This window comes from Phocoena phocoena, chromosome 4 (genome assembly GCF_963924675.1).
Source record: "Phocoena phocoena chromosome 4, mPhoPho1.1, whole genome shotgun sequence".
Classification (NCBI taxonomy): Eukaryota; Metazoa; Chordata; class Mammalia; order Artiodactyla; family Phocoenidae; genus Phocoena; species Phocoena phocoena.
In genome coordinates this window covers 14,179,077-14,200,731 of record NC_089222.1, presented here as the reverse complement: position 1 = coordinate 14,200,731, position 21,655 = coordinate 14,179,077, and the positions used below count along the sequence as shown (strand labels likewise).

Here is a 21,655-nt window from a genome sequence, read left to right as displayed (position 1 = left end):
CCCTGCTTTCTCTGAGTAGCCCCAGAGAAAGCCCATGTGCAGCAACAAAGACACAATGCAGCCAAAAATAAATAAATTTATATTAAAAAAAGAGCTCTTACTAACATTTAAAAAAAACAGTAATCATCCCTGATATTTGTATAGTGCTTTACTAAGTGTCCTCAAGCATTCTCTCTTTTATTGGTAATAATTAATAGTAGTGCTTTCTGAGTGCTGACCATGTGCCAGGCATTGGACTCAACACTTAGGTGTATCAGCAACTATAATCCTTCTGCATTGCTATGAGGAAAAGGTGATACCCTCTCCATTTATGGATAAAGAAACTGAGACGTGGAAAAATTAAACATCCTGTCCCAGCTCACTCAGACTGTATATGGTGGAATCAGGATTTGAAAGCCAGTGTGCTACATGTTAGACTTTTTTATTTACTTGAAGATGAAGATTATATCCTGATCTTTCTTTTCTTGATTTATAGTACTGTTACCAAGTCCAAGCTCACTCTGCTCGCCACACAACAGACCAATAAATCGGGAGATGAGATGTTGAGGCAAGGAATAGCGACTTTATTCGGAAAGCTAGAAGACCAAGAAGATGGCAGACTAGTGTCCCCAAAACCATCTTACTTGGCTCTGGATGCCAACTTCTTTTATAGAACAGAGATGGGGAGGAGGTGAGGAAGTAAAGTAAAAGGGCCGTTAGTTTTGCCTGGCTTGGCCAGCATTGGGGAGGGTATGTGAGAATTTCTTCCTTTCTACTGCCATTCATAGGTGGGCAGGGTCAGATTGTCTCCCTGTGAGCTGAACAAAGGCCCATTAGTTTAACATTCAGGCAGAGGGGCAGGGTTCCCTGAGGCAGACCATTATGTATGATTATAGTAACAAAAGCAATGAAAAGCAAAGGTTAAAGTCAAAGAAACAGATCCAACATGGAGTCAGATTTTGCTCTTCCCTGTTACAGTACATCCTCCTGACAACTCCATGCCAATCCTAAAAATCATGTGAAATAAAGCAGAAAAAACATTGCAGTATACTTCCAAGAGGAAAAAATAGGGTACCAAAGTGTATATAGTGTACAATTACAAATATTTTTTATTTTTAAAATTTATTTTATTTTTTTAATTTTTTTGCAGTACGCGGGCCTCTCACTGTTGTGGCCTCTCCAATTGCAGAGCACAGGCTCTGGACGCGCAGGCTCAGCGGCCATGGCTCACGGGCCTAGCTGCTCCATGGCATGTGGGATCTTCCTGGACCAGGGCACGAACCCATGTCCCCTGCATCAGCAGGCAGACTCTCAACCACTGAGCCACCAGGGAAACCCCACAAATATTTTTTAAAAGAAAGAAAGAAAATTATGTCTAGATTCTAGAAAAAAATGTATCAAAATGTTATTGATAGTTGTGGTATTATGGGTGGGATTATGGGCTACATTTTTCTTCTTTCTATATTTTCTATTTTTTGAAAAAACGATAGCAAACATTTAAAATTATCAATAAAAGGAAGAAGAAAAATAACTGATAGCATTCCTCCAGTGTGTTGAGCAATTCTTAAGTACAATTGATATATACATTTCCTGAGGGACCAACAATCTATCTCAGGGGTCAAAGCCTGCGGATCCTGGAGAAGGGCCCCAAGGGCACGCAGAACAAGCTAAAGTGCCTACACTAGGAATTGGGGAGGGAGGCTCTGGTTCTCTAACATGAGTATTGAAACAGAAATAGGTTCGAGGGGCAAATGTCTTGAGCAGATACATTCGTTAGTGCAAGTACGTGTGCCCGATGAACAGTGAGTCCAAACAAACTGAAACATCGGAGTTTGGAGCAGAGAAAGATTTATTGCAGCATCATGCAAGGAGACCGGTGGCTTATGCTCTAAAATTCAGCAAAGCTTTTTTTTTTTTTTTTTTTTTGGCCACACCACTTGACTTTCAGGATCTTAGTTTCCTGACCAGGGATTGAACCCGCACCCTCTCCAGTGAAAGGCGGTGAAAGTTCAGAATCCTAACCACTGCAACACCAGGGAATTCCCTCCACAAAGCATTTTTTAAATGTCCGGGGAGGGAAGGGGTTGCAGGGTATGTAATCAGCTCATGCACAATTCTCTGACTGGCTGATGGAGAGGTAACAGGGTGGTGTCACAGGGGTTAACATTATGAGTCCTTAGGCTCCAGGAGGCTCCAGGTCATCAAGTAGTTAACATCTTCCATTTAGTGGGAGGTTTTCACATCTGTAAAACAACTCAGGAAATGTGCCTCAAATACTGTTATCTGGGTACTTCAGAGAGAAGCTAAAGCAGAGGATATGGGTGAAGTGCCTGTCCTGGGGAGGCCCCATAAAGTCCCGCTCAGTTACACATAGTGGTAACGATCAGATAGAAGTGTGTCTGGGAGGAAAGCAGGGGCTATTTTTGTGGAGAGACAAGTTTTGCAGGGCAGACTTACTGATGAACTCTGTGTTGTCAATCAGGCACCTTCAGAAATAGGGCAGAGGGGTATTTTTCAGACTCTGGGTGTTTGATCCTGGTTGGGTAGGGAGGACAGAAAAAGGGAAGACAGATATCCCCATCTCCCTCCTCCTTCTAAGGTATTCTACAAAGTTTTCACTACAGAGCCAACCATATTATTTTTTCCTGGTCAAAATCCTTCAGTGGCTCCCCACTGCCTCTCAGGTAAGTGCAAACACCAGATGTACATTTAAGGCCCTTCACCTCATGGAGCCACCTCCACCAGTACTGCCTCAGATTCCTCCCCTACACATCCTGAGGCTGCAGGGTAATTCAGCTACTTGGTGTGTCCTTTCCATGTTTACTCTTTTACACCTTCACTCACTCCATTCCCTCCCTAGAAACATCCTCCTCACAACCATATTATGCAGTCAAAATCCATTGACTTTCCCTCTTCTCTGTTATTCATTCATTCATTAATACTTAACCCTTTGTTATGTTTATGGCCCTTTGGAAGGATGAGAAAAGGTTTTATCCTTCCTTGTATCTTAATATCAAGCATAAGGGCTCCATGATCAGCATATCCCCTGAGAGTATTTTGTCGAGCTAAAGACTAGGATGGCTATAGACTTTATTCTGCTTTGCTGCTGTCTAGATTTCTGGGGCAGGGAATTACCTAGTGAAATACATAGTAAGAATGTGATGACCAAAGCTGTTGCTGAGATAGCCTCCTATTCTGTACCTGGTTTTCTTGTCACTTGCTCATTCATTTATGTGTTCATTCATACACTCAGTAAACACTGTGTGCCACTAAAAGCTAGATGCTATGGAAGATGTGCTATGGTAGAAATATAAAGGAAAATAAGATATAATTACTCCTGTCTGAGAGTTTATAACCTATCAGTGTAAAAAGCCAAGTTTAAAAGAAGGATATGGACAGGTCTGCTTCCAGTATTAAAGTGCCTGTTTGTTTTACGTTACTCTACCACTGAAAACAACTATAAACACTGGACAAGATACAAGAGACATCTGTTTGAGGGTCTTAAGGCAGTCGAGATTCAGGGTCAGAGAAGTTGGAGAGAAGAGAAATCCATTGAGGTGATTCAGACATTCTATGCAGATTTTCCACTCAAGGCAATTCCATAAGGCTGATTCATAAAACCCAGGGATAGAGAAGCTGGGAAACCTAGCAGAAAATAGGTACTAAGAAACAGAGAAACTGAGCAGTGCTTTTAATAGTATCATGGAGTTGGGGAAGTATAACTGGAGTTCAGGACTTCAGGGAGAGCTTGGGTTAGCTGTAAAGAAGGGAAGCAGCCCAACCCTTGGAGTGACTTATCCCCTCAAGGCATTCACTAATTAGCAAATAGCAGCATAGACAGAAACTGAACCAATAACTATAGAACCAAGAGATTATGGAAGTAAACAGAGTCTTTCAGAGTCTCACAAACAGAAATGAGCCTTGAGGGCTTGTCAAGAAGAAACAGCCCTCATAAACAGTGAGTTTTTGAGTGAGAGCCATTTAAGGATTATACCCAAGGAATAAAGGAATCAGAAATAGGTCGGGCCTTTAAAGACTTTTGAAGAAACCAGGCTCTAAAGAGCTCAATCCTAATTGGATTCAGGTGACTGCCCCCATTCTAATTGCTTGCCAGAAGCTGAAGACTCATCTATAGCCTTTATAATTTTTTTTACACAGTGTCTAGTATTTAATCAACAATTAACAAGCATAACAAGAGGCAGAATGGAGAAACATAATAAAAACAGATCCACAGTGATCCAGATACTGTAGTCATCAGACATAGACTTTACAATAACTAGAATTAACATGTTTAAGACAGCAGATACACTGCTTCTTAGAGAACCAGCATTTGGGTGGATCTTTGAAGACTACTTGGGATTTCAGTCAACCAATCCTTACTTCTCAAAGGACTCGGCGTTAAGATACAGCTCATTCTAGCCAAAGGTGGGTCTCAGGGAGGAAGAATAAAGCAAGGAAGGGTCAAATTCAGGGGTATTTTATCCAGGGCTGGATCAAATGTGTTTGTGCAGGGGGTAGGGAAGCAACTCATTTCTGCTTATTTATTGTAGGATTTCTTCAGTAAGTCTGACCCATTTCTGGAAATTTTTCGAATGAATGATGATGCAACTCAGCAGCTTGTGCACCGAACTGAGGTGAGAAGAGCCGTCTTCAGCTGTGCCATCTCGTCTCTTTAAGATGAATCACTGACCTGTTTTGAGAAACCCCTTCCCTTTCTTAATGTCTGTAGCTAAACCTCAAGACCTGAAGTCTTCCCAGTCCTTAAGAGGGCTCTTTATTCTCAATGTGGGTGTTATAAGAGGAGACCCTTTCTCACCCAGATTTTCCATTATTGAACTTTAATGAAGAAAGCCAGCAACTTATTAATAATAAAAAGATGAATACTAGCTAATATTTAATAAACATGACTAGGTACCAAGCATTTGACTGACTGATCTCATATGCATCATTTTTTTTACTTCTGACAACTATGCATTGACATGATTATTATTACCCCATTTTACAGTTGAAGAAACTGAACTTTGAGGAGGTCAAGTCACCTTCCCAGTGAGCAAGGGGTAGAGCTGAGGTTTGAATTGAGTTTGACCCTGAGCTTTGCTGCAATTTGAGAAGCCAATCTGCCTCCCCAGGGAAAGTCCATACATGGGACTGATGTCAGATCTGTCGTACGAATGGCTGTCCTGTATCAGCAGGCATTTGGTCTGGCTGCACCTCCCTCTCACCCTCCTACATTCTCTCCACGTGACTCCGAACCTTATCCTTCACTATCCCACCCCCACTACCCACCACCACACACCCACTTAACAGCCAACCCTAGTCTCCACTTTTTATTTTATTTTATATACAAGCCAGTTCAAGAGAGACTGTGTGGGGGTGAGAAGTGCATTGATAAGGAGGAATGGCTTGGAGCTGAGAGAAAAATGTGCTTCCAGTGTGGGGTAAAGGAAGAAGGCTCTCATGACTCTCTCAGGATGATAGTGGGGTGCTGTGTTCCCAGACCCTACACTGGAAATCCATTTCCTTTTTCCTGAAGTAGCAGAGTTGCAGGTAGCATTAGGGGAACTTTTCATGTCATATTTAAGGTAAACAAGAATCAAGTAGTCTTGGATGGGCTAGTTCTGTGGATGTCATCTGGTACATGGTTAGCATTTAATAAAGTGTGTCTACTAAAGAATGAATACATGAATGGAGTTGAATATTGATAGTTATGTCCACTCCCTGTGATAGTATAATGTGATTCTTTGGACAGTCACAAACTATTCCCTGGGGAATAGTTTCAAATGCAACTGGGATGGTTTCCCTGAGTGGCACCCCATCACCATCACCAAATAGAACTTTTTCCCACATAAAGATTCCTTTGGTGGGACAAAGTTCTCTCAGGAGAAGTAACTAAATGTTGGGGAGAATCAGAAGTGGTACCCATTCATGACTTTGCTCGAGCCAGTGCACGGGGACTTGAATGTGCAGGGAGAAAGAGAGGGGTGGCATATTGTTAGACTTCTTCTTCACTCCTGATGGCATCCCTCCAAGAAGAGGTAAATTCCCCTGTTCCCCTCTAACTCTTCCCCATACCCCATTGTGAGGGGCTCCTGGAATCTCATAAGAATTGTGATTGTAAAGTTTTCCAATGAGTCAATCAACATAACATTGATTTTTCCTCTTTCTTACTCAATAGAAGCAAAAAAAATACCAGGCAATACCTTTCTTTCTGGGTAAGCACATGTGTGTGTGTGCATACACACACAGACACACATACACACAGAGATTTTAATTTCAGCGGAAATTTCTAGTTGAAATTTTGATCTGCTATTGAGTTTTATGAAGCTGTTGTAATGAAACATCTTCACTTTTTAGTATTTCTATACAAGGGTGAGAAATTTAAATTAACCAAAACAATTTTATCTAACTTTTCTTCTCACTATCACTTTGCTCATTCAGCGAATGAGAGCAAAAAGCAGTCACATAGGAACATTATTTTTCTACTTTTTAATGCATTAAAGGAAATTTAATAATGAGCCTACAGTATAATCAATAATTCATCATTATATTAAGGAATTCAGGAGAAGAGGGAATCACTTATAAAATAATTATGTTATGTAGATAAAGAATTAATTTTTTTACAATTCTAAGGCTCTGCTAACTAAAAACTTCATAGGAAGAAAAGTCAATATGACAGAACTCCATTTAACTTCGTTTGTATGTCCCCTAGAGCAGTGGTTCTCAAATACCATGCATCAGAATCACCTAACGGCCCACCTCGAGAGTTTCTGTCAGTAGGTCTGGTGGAATCTAGACATTTGCATTTTTAACAAGTTCCTGCTGGTCCAGGAACCACAGTTTAGTAGCCCCTGCCCTAGAGTACACAGTACAATCTTAGGCACAGAGCAAATACTCATACGCTAAACCAAATTGAATTACTGAATCATCTGATGGCAGAATAAGACTTGACTCGAATAGACTCTCAGGCAGGATTTAACCAAGTTCATGATTAGTAAATTGCTTTTAAAAGGGTTTCACGATATTGCAGTCTTAGTTTGTGATCCTGAAGATCTGCCCTGTTATGCCTTCCGAGCATACCTAGTATAAATGTATTCCTGGGATTTTTCTTCTAGAAACTTTTCTTCTGACTTGCAATCTGATCTAACCAAGGTCACAGGTCACCAAAGACTGCTCAGTTCTTCAGCAGCAGAATTGTCCTGCCACACACCCCACACACACACCAATAGGCTTTACGTATGCTGACCTCATTAGAAGAGAATTTATGCCATAGGACTGACAGTCCTACAGAACTGGCGATACTTTATCAGAGGCAGAGGCAGCCCATCTCCTTGATCCCAACCTCTTTTGATATAGAAGGGGTCATCTCCAGCATCCACATACTGGACAATATTATTGTCATTATTCATGAAATAACAGCCAGGCCAGTGACTGTAAGAGTTCTGCCCATAACGATCCACCTAGTGGGCACCCTTGAAAGGTTTACTACTCCAAGTTTTCATTAAGGCACCTTTTCCAAACAATTATCCTTATCATAAGCACCACAGTATTTCTCAAGCAGTTTGTATGTTGAAATGTGAAAATGTCAAGCACTTACTCTCCCACCCACCACTCCTCTCTTTTTTTCCTCAGGTTGTGATGAATAACTTAAGCCCAGCCTGGAAATCATTCAAAGTATCAGTAAATTCTCTATGCAGTGGAGATCCCGACCGCCGGCTGAAGGTCAGAAATCTGTCTGTCTGAGAAATGTAATTTTACATATTTACCCCTCCTCTTTCTCTTCAAGTGAATGTTGGCAAACCCAAAATCGTCTGTATCATTTACCCAAATCTCTTAGCATCTTGATGGAAGAAACAAGGGCTCTCCTTTCTGCTGGAGCCATCGAAGCTCCTGAGATAACATGAGATAAATCTCAATCATGTTACGTTAAGTGGCAAATCCCGTGGCCTCTAGGAGAGAAACTGTGGCAATAAGTTCAGGGTATATTTGGGAGTTATTAAAAACACAAATACTGTTGTTATCAGTTATCTACCGCTGCATGACAGACTACTCCAAAATTTAATGCTTAAAACAATAGCCATTTATTTAGCTTATGATTCTGTACATTGTCAAGTTGAGTTCATCTAGGAGGCTCTTTTCTTGGTGTTGCATGGACTTCCTCATGTATTTGCAGTTAGCTGTACCTAAGCAGGACACCTCTGCTTCTGGAGTTTGTCTGGCTGTCATCTGGAATGATCAGGGTGGCGGGGCCATTTGTCTCTCGTCAATCAGCAGGCTAGCTTGACTTACACACTCAGCAACCTTAGGGTCCAAAAGAGCCAGGACAAAACATGCACGTCTCGAGGCCCAGTCTCAGACTCACATGAGGTCACTTCCTCTGCGTTCTATTGGCCAGTCACACAGCCATCCCAGATTCAGGGATGAGGAAACAGGACATGGACTCTACCTCTTGGCGGGAGGAGCTGCAGAGTATGGTGGCCACTTTTTTCAGTCTACCACACAGGCTTTTTGAGTATCATGGGAATGTAGAAGTTGGAAGAAAAGGCTCATTATAAGAGTCAGGACGATCAAAGGAGGACAATAGGCTAAGTGCCTGAGCAGACTCCCAGAGTCATTCCTTATGGTCCCTCGTCTGGCCCTCTCTCTACCTTGGAAGTCCAGAAGCTCCATGTTGTCAGTGTCCCAGAGGTGACTCTACCAACTCAGGACGACTGAGTAAATTCAATAGAGGCCAGAGCTATAAATCAAAAGGCCAACAGGTTCATTTTCAGTGAGAAACATGACCCTCAAGCAGACTCAACATTCATATCAGCTTTACCAGAGCATTTTCTCCATGTGGGCAAACCATGGGGAAGATAGTTTTCAGAAGGTTGTGTGACAGCCTAAAAGCAGAGCCAGGGAAGCTGGATAATGGAGGTGGTAATGGCTTGAGACCTTAAAAGCCTGGGACACCTACCACCCCAATGAGATTATATGTCTGTTAGGCAGACTAAACATTCATGTTGGGGGCACCGACTCCCCTGGAAAGTGTTAGATGGGCACTGCCAATGTTTGTCTTTGTAACTTTACACTTTCCTCACTCTTTTTGCCCTGTAAACCTTCTTCTAATGGATATAATTATTTGCATTTGTCAATGTCATCCATCAGTTTAGAATCCTATCCATTGGTTAGTCCCAAACTCTTAATGTGACTTTACATCTTTGTTTAAAACCATTTTGTTTGGACTTTGTACTATCTGTGGACATGCTTACTTCTGTGGTCTGGAGGAGCTGCTCAGAGTTGTCCCTAATATCTCCTGTGGGAGCCTCCACTCCCACTGGAATTGTCTTTCATGCCAAAATCAGGACTCCTGGCTGTTTGGGCCTCGTGTATAAGCTCATATTCACAGTTGCCAAGACCTACAGCTTCAGGCCTGGGTTGGGGATTGTCACCTATACTCTGAGCCACCCCATCACACTCCCAGGGAGATAAATGGACCCTTTGGGGCAGAAATAAGATAATACCTACATTAGCCATAGGTCAACTTACTCATGGTGAGTTATCAGATAAAAGGGGAGGGTTATCTGTAACTGAATAAATTAAAATGCAGAAAAGGAGCATTTTGTGGCCTTTTGAGTGCTCTGCTGTCTGTAGAGGACAAGTGGGAATAAAGGAGAGACAGAGAAAGAGAGAGAGGGAGAGAGGGAGGAAGGAAAAGGAAAGGAATGAAGGAAAGAAGGAGAGAGAGACAGAGAAAGGGAGGATCAGGATTTCTCAACAGCTGTACCATTGACATTTGGACTTTGTTGTGGGGACCTGTCCTGTGCATTGTAGGATGTTTAGCAGCATCCCAGGCTACTAAACAGTTGTAGTAATACTTCACCCCCATTAGTCTTACAGCCAAAAGTGTATTCAGACATTATGAAATGTCCCCTGGAGGGTAAAATCATTTAGACCAATGCATCAGAATCACCTAGAAGGCTTGTTAAAACGCAGATTGTTAGGTGTTATCCCCAGGGTTTCTGATTAGGTGGGTCTGGAGTGAGCCTGAGAATTTGCATTCTACAATTCCTGAGTGACGCTAATGCTGTTGGTCCCAGCCCACACTGAGAACTCCTGGTACAGATATTTGCTCCTTCATTACAGTCCTTCCACGGCTCAGTGCCCCCCACCACTTTCTACCACCCAGCCTCCCCTCCACCACCTTTTCTCTGCCCAGCACTCACACCCACCCTGCCCTCTCCAAGCCTTCAGGGCTTGGCACATGCCTCTCTCTGCCTGATGCCTTCTTCATTCTTCTGCTTTTCTTGGATTATCATCATCTGCTACTTTCCTTCAGGTCTCTCCAATATCCCTCCACTTCCAGAAACCTTCCCTGATCTCTTTAGCTTCTATGGGTACCCTCTAGCCCTCTGTACCCACCTCATAGAGATACTTCACTTGTTTGGAACATTTCTGTTTCCATCTCTTTCCCCAGCAGGTGACTCTTTCTTCCCAGTTTGCCCCTTCAGGGTGAGAACCATGTTTTTTCCCCTGTGTATCCAGGCATCCAGCCCAGCGCTCGGCACAGAGCAGATACTCAGTAACTGTTTCTGGAGTGAATGGACAGAGGAGCAGGGAGGTGCTAAGAGGTCAGCAGCACGTCACTGGCGGGTGCAGTTGGGGGGAGGGGGAAATCCCCACACACAGGTGTGCTGAGCTCACTAGGTGACAAACCCAATATCATCACTCACCTGCTCACAATCACCAAATGCAGCTTTTCTGAAAAGCTGGAGAGACTTCCTGTATTGTCCTTTATTTGTATTGATTATTTCATCACAAAGGCCACTGAGAAATGCTCATAATGTTGTTCCCATTCAGCTTTCTCTGAAATAAAATGGTACCGTATTGGCAGGCAGCAACTCCTCACCACCAAAAAAAAACCAGAAAGTGAACTTTTAAATTAAAAAATTGTGGGACTTCCCAGGTGGTCCAGTGGTTAAGAATCTGCCTTCCAATGCAGGGGGTGTGGGTTTTATCCCTGGCCAGGGAGCTAAGATCCCACATGGCTCACGGCCAAAAAAACAAAACATAAAGCAAAAGCAATATTGTAACAAATTCAATAAAGACTTTAAAAATGGTCCACATCAAAAAAAAAAAAAGACCAGAAAAGAAAACATTTTAAAACCCTCTGTCCATTTAGATTCTCAGTCTTGGCAAAACTCTAATAATGAGGTCTTTGTCCCAAATGAGACTTGATATATATATATATATATATATTTTTTTTTTAAGAAGATGTTGGGGGTAGGAGTTTATTAATTAATTTATTTATTTTTGCTGTGTGTTGGGTCTTCGTTTCTGTGCGAGGGCTATCTCTAGTTGTGGCAAGCGGGGGCCACTCTTCATCGCGGTGCGCAGGCCTCTCACTGTCGCGGCCTCTATTGTTGCGGAGCACAGGCTCCAGACGCGCAGGCTCAGTAGTTGTGTCTCACGGGCCTAGTTACTCCACGGCATGTGGGATCCTCCCAGACCAGGGCTCGAACCCGTGTCCCCTGCATTAGCAGGCAGATTCTCAACCACTGTGATACCAGGGAAGCTCCGAGACTTGATATCTTTAAATCTCTTTTATTCAGGGTCCACACTAGCACCAAGTTTAAATAAAACCAGGTTTTTCTTTTGGTTTTATTTATTTTTTTCCTCCTCTATGGGAAAAAATTTTTCAAAGCATTCAAATAAGTATTTTTCAGAAATTGATGCTTTAATTTATTTATTATGAAAAATTTTAAACATCCATAAAAGTAGTGGGTTATGATAACCCACCCCCCTCCCCATACCCATCACACAGCCTCAACCATTATTATCTTGTGGCCAATTTTATTTCATCTGTACTCCCAATACCCATTTTCTGTCACCCCGCCCCCCGCAACTACCACTAGATCGTTTTGAAGCCAGTCTCAGACCAGGGCTCACTCATTCATTAGGTAAAGCAAGCGTAGTGCCAGAACACATGATACTTTTAAGAACCTACAAGAACGTTTTAATTTCTTTTAAAGTCAGAAGGAAAAATGAAATTGTAAGGTTGAATAAAATGTTTCCATTTTTTTCTCACATCAGAAAACAATAACATTTTTAGGATCCCCAAAATCTATTATGGTGAGAGGGGGTCCATGAAGGCAAAAGGGCCTGGGGCCAATATAAGTCACTATGGGATCCTCTCCCAAACACCATACCATTTCATCTGAAAATACTGCAATATGTATCTCTAAAGGACAAGGAATCTTTCTATAAACATAACCACAAACCTATTTCTATACCTAGAATATTATCTAAGCTTCCTTAATGCCAGCAAATGTTCTGCCACTATTCATATGCGACCATCTAATTTACTTAATAGTTTTTTTTTTCAAATTGGAATCTAAACAAGGTCCAAGCATTGCATTTGACTGAAATGTCTCTGAAGTCTCTTTCAATCTGTTAGTTCTCTCTCCCTCTTTTTTTTTTCTTTTTCCTTGCAATTTAATTAAAGAAACTTGAAGAAACTTCTTTTACTTGAAGAAACCAGGCTGGTTTGTTCTGTCACATTTCCCCCACTCTGTGTTCCCTGGAAACAGCTAGCTGGGACTTGATCAGATTGAGTGGCTGTTTTGTAGAAAGAATGTTTTACAAGGGATGGTGCTCTTTTATGGTCTTAACAGTTATTGAGGAGCATTGCCTAGATTCATTATTTCATTAGAATTTCCAAAATGGTAATTTTCTAATTCTATTATTCCTTCTTTATCTGTTATTTAGAGTTCTTCTGTAAAGAAGAGCTTCCTTTAACAGCTGTTTGGCTCCCTGAGGTGTGATTTGTACAAGAAAGGCTGGAAAATGCTTTATTCTTTCTTTTTTTCAAACAATTTTCAGAATAACAAGTTACTTCTCTAGCATCCTTCATAGTTGACTAATGGGGTCCCTCACTATTATTAAGAATTCATGGATTTTTTAACATATCCCAGTGTTTCAATCTATTTCAGTTATAATTATTCCTTTGAAATCTTGTATCGTCCCTTGTTTAACCAGTTAAAACCCCTTCAAGTTAGCTCTTGAGTTCTTAATAGTTTCTTTGCTTTCTGGTATGAATTTTTTTAATTCATGAATTTTGAAATTTTGAAATTCTTTTTTTCTGTAAGATATGTATCTCTCTATAGATGCTAACTCATACTTTAAGGTCTAGAGACAATTCCTCTCTATAGTTGAAGCTCTAACCCATAGAACGGTTGGGTTCCTTTGTTTCATTTTGCTTTCAGCATTTAGAATTTATTTTTTCAAGTATAATTTTGTCTTATAATTATATAAAATGTTTACATGATTCTAAAGTCAAAACTAAAAAACAAAGTATATTCAGAAAACTTTAGTTCCCATTCCTGTTTCTCTAGTTTTTACTCTCTTCCCTTACAGGTAATCATTTTGTAGCACATTTTAATACCTGAGAGAACCAGCCTCTCTCACTTCTGTATTCTTTGTATTTTTAAGGGTCTTCAGGTCTGCTTGGATATTTTGCTTGTTGTTCTTTCCATTAAGCTTTATAAGCAACTAGTACCAGAATAAAAAAAAAACTGATAGTATTTTTATTGAGATTGCAAAGGAAATCTCTTCCTTTTTTTTTACGTCTTTATTGGAGTATAATTGCTTTACAATGGTGTGTTAGTTTCTGCTTTATAACAAAGTGAATCAGTTATACATATACATATGTTCCCATATCTCTTCCCTCTTGCAGAAATCTCTTCTAATGTTGTCTTCCCAACCCAGAACATGGCTCGTCTTTCAGTTCATTCAAGTCTCCTTTTGTGTTTGCAGGAGCATTCACTGTTCCTCTTAGAGGTTTGGAATGTTTGTTTTTAAGTTTATGCCTAGTTTGTTTGTTTCTTTCTTTCTCTTCCATTACACCTTCTAACGACTATTGTTTGTATACATAAAAGCTATTGAATTGTTTTCTTAAATAACTATTTGATTGAATTTTATTGTTGTTTATACTAATTTTCTGTTAATTTTTTTGAGTTTTTAAAATATAGATCATATGGAAATAGAGATAGTTTTGCCCCTACTTACTTAACTAGTTGTTCTCCTTATTTCTTTTCTTTATTTGTGTGTACCAGTGCTCCCAACACAATGTTAAATAGTAGTAGAGATGGAGGGCATCCTCTGGTCTTATTCACCAGTATGATGGAAAATGCTTTGGTGTTTCTCCATTAATTCTGACAGAGGTTAATTTTTTAAAGTAATTATGAAGGTGTCAGAGGCTTAGAGTTTTCTCAGCCACATCTACTGAGCCTTAAGTACCTATGGTAGGATTCAGAGAGGATTCTTTCTCGGTAACTCAAGAGACAACCCTGCAACAAGCTGAAATGTCTTCTGAACTATGTAAAAGACATTGCATTACTTCCTAAGTAGATTTAGGGTTACATTTAATATTAACTATTTAAAGAAATATATGTATTTAATATTTAATACTAGCTGTTTAATGACATATATTTAATATTTACTGTTAGCTATTTAATGAAATATATATTTAATATTTAATACTAGCTACTTAATGAAATGTATTTAATATTTAGCTATTGAATGAAATTATCCATGATTTCTATGGCATATTAGAGTCCTTATCAAAATCACAACTTCATTTACTTCTAACCATACTGTGAGGTAGATTCCATTGTGTTCATTTTACAGATGAAGAAACTGAAGCTCAAAACCCCATGCAGTCAAATGTCAAATTTCATGCTTTTTGTTGAATCGTACTGCCTCTATTTTGTTGTATTCTTAGAAAATCATCCTGATAAAGGATGATTTGTCCCATTACTCTCACTCAACCAAAATGCTTATCATCATTCAAACATTTAACAGAAAGAAGACTTGTCTCTATGTAACATATTTCATAAAGTCTGAGAAACTATCAACTACTCACCATACCACTAAAGGGGAAAAAACACTCTCAATGAAATTATAACACAGTGCTTTTGTATCAATTTGTGGTTGTTAAGAAAATAAATATGTGCCTCTTTGATTCTATGAAATATGGTATTAATAATTTCCTTTGATTTTTATCAACACATTATTAATACCCAGTACATATTTGTTAGGAGACAGTGCTGGTATTCAGAATAGATTCTTCCAGATGGGGGTCTTAGAGAGAAAGAGGAGAAGGGACCACCAGCAAGTATTATTAACACCCTAACTGTGCCTAGTACTGGGGGAAAGGTCATGCCAGAACAATCGAGACAAGTACCATGTAAGCACCTTGAGGTCATTTCCTGTCTCTTTCTCTGGTGCTCAAACTGCACAGGTAACTTGGAGACTTTCCCCTAGAGTTTATCAGACATCCTCTGAGGATAATTGATAGAAGCCACTTGCCTCGAAGAGGGATCTAGGGTGAGAAGGACCAGTTGCTTCTGTATCAACTTGCCCCCAGGCCTTATTCTGGAGAGAGGCCCAGGTTATTAGCTGAGGTCTTAGTAGGGTGGACACAAGCAAGACAGAACCAGGAGAAGGAAGTAGCAGAAAAGAAGGAGAAGCAAGTCCCCAAAATCAAAGCAGAGGTGATGAAACTCAGGAGACCATGAGGATTGAGAGGAGGCCCCGCCACAAGTCTAAAGCAACCATAAATGGCATTTTTACCCACCTAATATCTTGCTCATTCTTCATGCCCTCCCTTCTTCTGTAGTGGTTCCTGGGTGATTTAAAACAGCATGTTCACAATCTCCCTCCTGACACCCCAAAGTTGGATTCCTGGCAGGTCAGAAAAGTGCTCTGTTGAATAAGAATCCCAGTGGTCCTGAAATCTTCAGTTTAATAGTTTTCCTAAACAATTCTTGTGCAGGCCATTTGCCAAGAGCACATGGAGAAACTGTCTTCCCACTGATTCTGCAAACCTAGCTGACTTCTTGGCACCTCTCTTAGGTAGCTCAGTGTTTTTCCTGCCACCTCACTGCAAAGCTAATGTGTGTATATATTTACTCTTCCTCCTGTATGAAATCCTAACATTCGTTCATCCTTGGCTTCTATCCAGCTATTCCCATCCTCCCTTCTCAGGTGTGACCAAGCCATCTTCTCCACAAATTCACTGTCTTTGCTTACTCTCTGAGCCAGACTGGCTCACAACTGCCAAACAGATTGGACTCCTGGAGTGTGTTCTTGGAGTTTGCCCTGGACATTCCCCCTTTATTCCCAACCCCATATGACTCCTAAATCCTGGACCCCTAAGTACCTCTTATTTGGCCTCTGATCCTTTGGACTTAGTTCTATGCTCATTTCATCCTGGTTTTCTCTAACAAACCTCTGGCTCTTACTGCTTAGAAAGGAAGAAACCCCACCCCAGTTCCAACCCCCAGATCTCAATCCTTGACAGTGGCCTCAATTCAGCCCCATAGTTCCCCCAAATTCATGGAAGGGGCTTCAATCATTAGAGAGCCCATGGTTTACACCAGCATTTCCTGATTCTTGCTACAAAACATGGAAATTTGGAATTTAGGGGTTCATTGCTATGTTCAGTGTGGCTGGAAACACCTGTAGTAAAGAATCTGACATTCCCAGGTGGGTGGAAGCAAGTTTACTTCCTTCTCTACCTATCTTATAATGGAAAGGGAAAAATTGGGGGGTGGCTCATGGTCCTATGAAGCTTTGTTGAGATCTGTTAAAATGTAAGTGCTTTCTTGATGGCCTCTGGACTCGAGGGTTGCTGGTTTTATGACTGTCGATATCCCACTCAGCCTAGATGCCCTGCAATTACCAGAGGACTGCAGACTCACCAAGGTGTCTCTGTGTTGGATCAGCCCTGACACAGGAATTCTCAATGCCACTTAAGTAAATGGCACCTGAGCCCAGCAGCCTGCCTCTACTGAGATCTGTAATCTATACAGTACGGCAGCAAGGAAAAGCAACAGCCAGCTTAAATACTGTTAAATCGTGCAGGAATAGAGAAACTTCTGAATGAGAGAAAAACTACATAGTCTCCTACGTTTAATAATATTTTTCCTTTTCATTAATATTATCCCCCTTTTTACAGATGAGGAGTTCAAAATTTAAGGAAATTGTTGAAGATTACACAGTGAAGTAGTGCAGGCTTAGTTTAAACCCAGCTCTCTCATGCTCCATCGTTCTTGTCCTTAACTATTGAAGGACAGCTAACATTCACCGAGCATTCACCCACCAGCTCCCAGTTGCTTTGCTGGACACTGCTTAAGTAACTTCATTTAACCCTATAATTATCCTAGGTTATACAATGCTGTGGTAACAAAGTGCCCCCATGAAATATTAGTTTCTCACTCACATAACAATCAGAACTAAATATTTCTAACCAGTGTCTGCCTCTCCTGTGTGCAGTGATTCAGAACCTAAGTTGCTTCTATCTTGTGGCTCCTCCATACCTTAGAGCCTCACTGTTATTCGTATCCACAGGAAGAAGGGTAAAAAATGTGGAGAGGGATGCGCGGCCCATGAAGAAGCTGGTAGCTTAGTTGTGCCTGTATAGCACTAGGAGTGCCTCAGCTTTTTCTTATCTCCAATCACTTTTCCCCACTTTCCCCACAACCAAGCTTTATCCCAAAAACATCTCGAGCCCTTCAACTTTGCCAACAGGGATTTGAGATTTGTTCACCCATCTCCTCACTTGGCTGCCTCATGAATAAAGCCTTTCTCTGATGCAAACTTTGGCATCGCAGGTTCTGGCTTGCTGCACCCTGGCCAATCACGGCTTGTCCTTCAAGATTCCACCTGGTTCTCAACTCCCTAAGAAGGCTCGTTTGATGCCTCGACCTAGGGTACATAGGAGGTGCATTTGCTGAAGCCTTGTATAATCAAAGAAAATCTACTGAAGGCTCTACAGGTAAAAGGCAATGGATTTAACAGTAGACTTTTCTTCAATGTTGTCTGACATCCAATATTACATAGAAGTTTGAGTGAGGCTAATGGCAGACTCTGGGAGGGCTCATGCCAAGGAGTACTTCCCAGACTTCCACTGCCAGTGTCCTTATCCCTGCGGTGAGTCACAGCCACCCCCCACTTTTGCAGGAGACCCTCCAACACTAGCAGCCATATGGCTAACAGGGTCTTACTGCTCCAGCCAGGTGTCAGACCTGAGTCTCTAAGGTGGGAGAGCCGAGCTAAGGACATTGGATCACCAGAGACCTCCTGTCCCCACATGGTATCAGTTGGCAAGAGCTTTCCCAGATATCTCCGTCTCAACACTAAGACCCAGCTCCACTCAATGATCAGGAAGCTCCAGTGTTAGAAACGCCATGCCAAATAACTAGCAAGACAGGAAAACAACCCCATCCATTAGCAGAGAGGCTGCTTAAAATCATACTAAATTCACAGACACCCCAAAACACACCACCAGATGTGGTCCTGCCCACCACAAAGACAAGATCCAGCCTCAGCCACTAGAACACAGGCACCAGTCCCCTCCACCAGGAAGCCTACACAACCCACTAAACTAACCTTACCCACTGGGGGTAGACACCAAAACAATGGGAACTATGAACCTGCAGCCTGCAAAAAGGAGACATCAAACACAGTAAGTTAAGCAAAATGAGAAGACAGGAATATGCAGCAGATGAAGGAACACAGTAAAAACCCACCAGACCAAACAAATGAAGAGGAAATAGGCAGTCTACCTGGAAAATAATTCAGAGTAATGATAGTAAAGATGATCAAAAATCTTGAAAATAAAATGGAAAAAAATACAAGAAAAGTTTAGCAAGGAGCTAGAAGAACTAAAGAGCAAACAAAAAATGATGAAAAAAATAAATGAAATTAAAAATTCTCTAGAAGGAATCAGTAGCAGAATAACTGAGATAGAAGAAAGGATAAGAGACCTGGAAGATAAAACATTGAAAATAACTACCACAGAGCAGAAAAAAGAATGAAAATAAGTGAGGACAGTCTCAGAGATGTCTGGGACAACATTAAACGCACCAACATTTGAATTATAGGGGTCCCAGAAGAAGAAGGGACTGAGAAAATATTTGAAGAGATTATAGTTGAAAACATCCCTAGTATGGGAAAGGAAATAGTCGATCAACTCCAAGAAGTGCAGAGAGTCTCATACAGGATAAATCCAAGGAGAAACATGCCAAAACACATATTAGTCGAACTATCAAAAATTAAATACAGAGATACCCTCATCCACCAGAGGGCAGACAGCAGAAGCAAGAAGAACTACAATCCTGAATCCTGTGGAACAAAAACCATATTCACAGAAAGATAGACAAGATGAAAAGGCAGAGGGCTATATACCAGATGAAGGAATAAGACAAAACCACAGAAAAACAACTAAGTGAAGTGGAGATAGGCAACCTCCCAGAAAAAGAATTCAGAATAATGATAGTGAAGATGATCCAGGACCTCGGAAAAAGAATGGAGGCAAAGATTGAGAAGATGCAAGAAATGTTTAACGAAGACATAGAAGAATTAAAGAACAAATGAAAAGAGGTGAACAATACAATAACTGAAATGAAAACTACACTAGAAGGAATCAATAGCAGAATAACTGAGGCAGAAGAATGGATAAGTGACCTGGAAGACAGAATGGTGGAATTCACTGCTGCGGAACAGACTAAAGAAAAAAGAATGAAAAGAAATGAACACAGCCAAACAGACCTATGGGACAACATTAAATGCAACAATATTCACATTATAGGGGTCCCAGAAGGAGTACAGAGAGAGAAAGGACCATAGAAAATATTTGAAGAGATTATGGTCGAAAACTTCCCTAACATGGGAAGGGAAATAGCCACCCAAGTCCAGGAAGCGCAGCGAGTCTCATACAGGATAAACCCAAGGAGAAACACACCAAGGCACATAGTAATCAAATTGGCAAAAATTAAAGACAAAGAAAAATTATTGAAAGCAGGAAGGGAAAAATGACAGACAACATACAAGGGAATTCCCATAAGGTTAACAGCCGATTTCTCAGCAGAAACTCTACAGGCCAGAAGGGAGTGGCATGATATACTTAAAGTGATGAAAGGGAACAACCTACAACGAAGATTATTCTACCCAGCAAGGATCTCATTCAGATTCGATGGAAAAATCAAAAGCTTTACAGACAAGCAAAAGCTAAGAGAATTCAGCACCACCAACCAGCTCTACAATGCTACAGGAACTTCTCTAAGTAGGAAACACTTAGAGAAAGAAAAGAACCTACAAAAACAAACCCAAAACAATTAAGAAAATGGTCATAGGAACATACGTATCGATAATTACATTAAACGTGAATGGATTAAATGCTCCAACTAAAAGACACAGGGTTGCTGAATGGATACAAAAACAAGACCCATGTATATGCTGTCTACAAGAGACCCACTTCAGACGTAGGGACACGTACAGACTGAAAGTGAGGAGATGGAAAAAGATGTTCCATGCAAATGGAAATCAAAAGAAAGCTGGAGTAGCTATACTCATATCGGATAAAATAGACTTTAAAGTAAAGAGTGTTATAAGAGACAAGGAAGTAAATTACATAATGACCAAGGGATCAATCCAAGAAGAAGATATAACAATTGTAAGTATATATGCACCCAACATAGGAGCACCTCAATACATAAGGCAAGTGCTAACAGCTATAAAAGAGGAAATCAAGAGTAACACAATAGTAGTGGGGGATTTTAACACCTCACTTACACCAATGGACGGATCATCCAAAATGAAAATAAAGAAGGAAACAGAAGCTTTAAATGACACAATAGACCAGATAGATTTAATTGATATTTATAGGACATTCCATCCAAAAACAGCAGATTACACTTTCTTCTTAAGTGCACATGGAACATTCTCCATGATAGATCACATCTTGGGTCACAAATCAAGCCTCAGTAAATTTAAGAAAATTGAAATCATATCAAGCATCTTCTCTGACCACACCACTATGAGATTAGAATTGAATTACAGAGAAAAAATGTAAAAAACACAGACACATGGAAGCTAAACAATACGTTACTAAATAAGCAAGAGATCACTGAAGAAATCAAAGAGGAAATCAAAAAACACCTAGAGACAAATGACAATGAAAACACGGTGATCCAAAAACTATGGGATATGGCAAAAGCAGTTCTAAGAGGGAAGTTTATAGCTATACAAGCCTACCTCAAGAAACAAGAAAAATCTCAAGTAAACAATCTAACCTTACACCTAAAGGAACTAGAGAAAGAAGAACAAACAAAACCCAAAGTTAGCAGAAGGAAAGAAATCATAACTATCAGAGCCGAAATAAATGAAATAGAAACAAAGAAAACAATAGCAAAGATCAATAAAACTAAAAGCTGGTTCTTTGTGAAGATAAACAAAATTGATAAACCATTAGCCAGACTCATCTAGAAAAAGAGGGAGAGGACTCAAATCAATAAAATTAGAAATGAAAAAGGAGAAGTTACAACAGACACCGCAGAAATACAAAGCATCCTAAGAGGCTACTACAAACAACTCTAGGCCAATAAAATGGGCAACATGGAAGAAATGGACAAATTCTTAGAAAGGTATAACCTTCCAAGCCTGAACCAAGAAGAAACAGAAAATATGAACAGACCAATCACAAGTAATGAAATTGAAACTGTGATTTAAAATCTTCCAACAAACAAAAGTCCAGGACCAGATGGTTTCACAGGTGAATTCTATCAAGCATTTAGAGAAGAGCTAACCCCCATCGTACTCAAACTCTACCAAAAATTGCAGAGGAAGGAACACTCCC

At 40.5% G+C, this 21,655-nt stretch overlaps 1 protein-coding gene across 1 annotated transcript in view; it reads left to right on the top strand.

Annotated features, from left to right (window-relative positions):
- The window catches only part of CPNE4 (copine 4), a 421,313-nt gene that overhangs the window by 272,051 nt on the left and 127,607 nt on the right, over positions 1-21,655 (top strand). The window contains exons 5-6 of the mRNA XM_065877050.1: positions 4,530-4,613; positions 7,609-7,698. Coding sequence (XP_065733122.1) covers positions 4,530-4,613; positions 7,609-7,698 — 174 coding nt within the window. The remainder of the gene's footprint in view (positions 1-4,529; positions 4,614-7,608; positions 7,699-21,655) is intronic.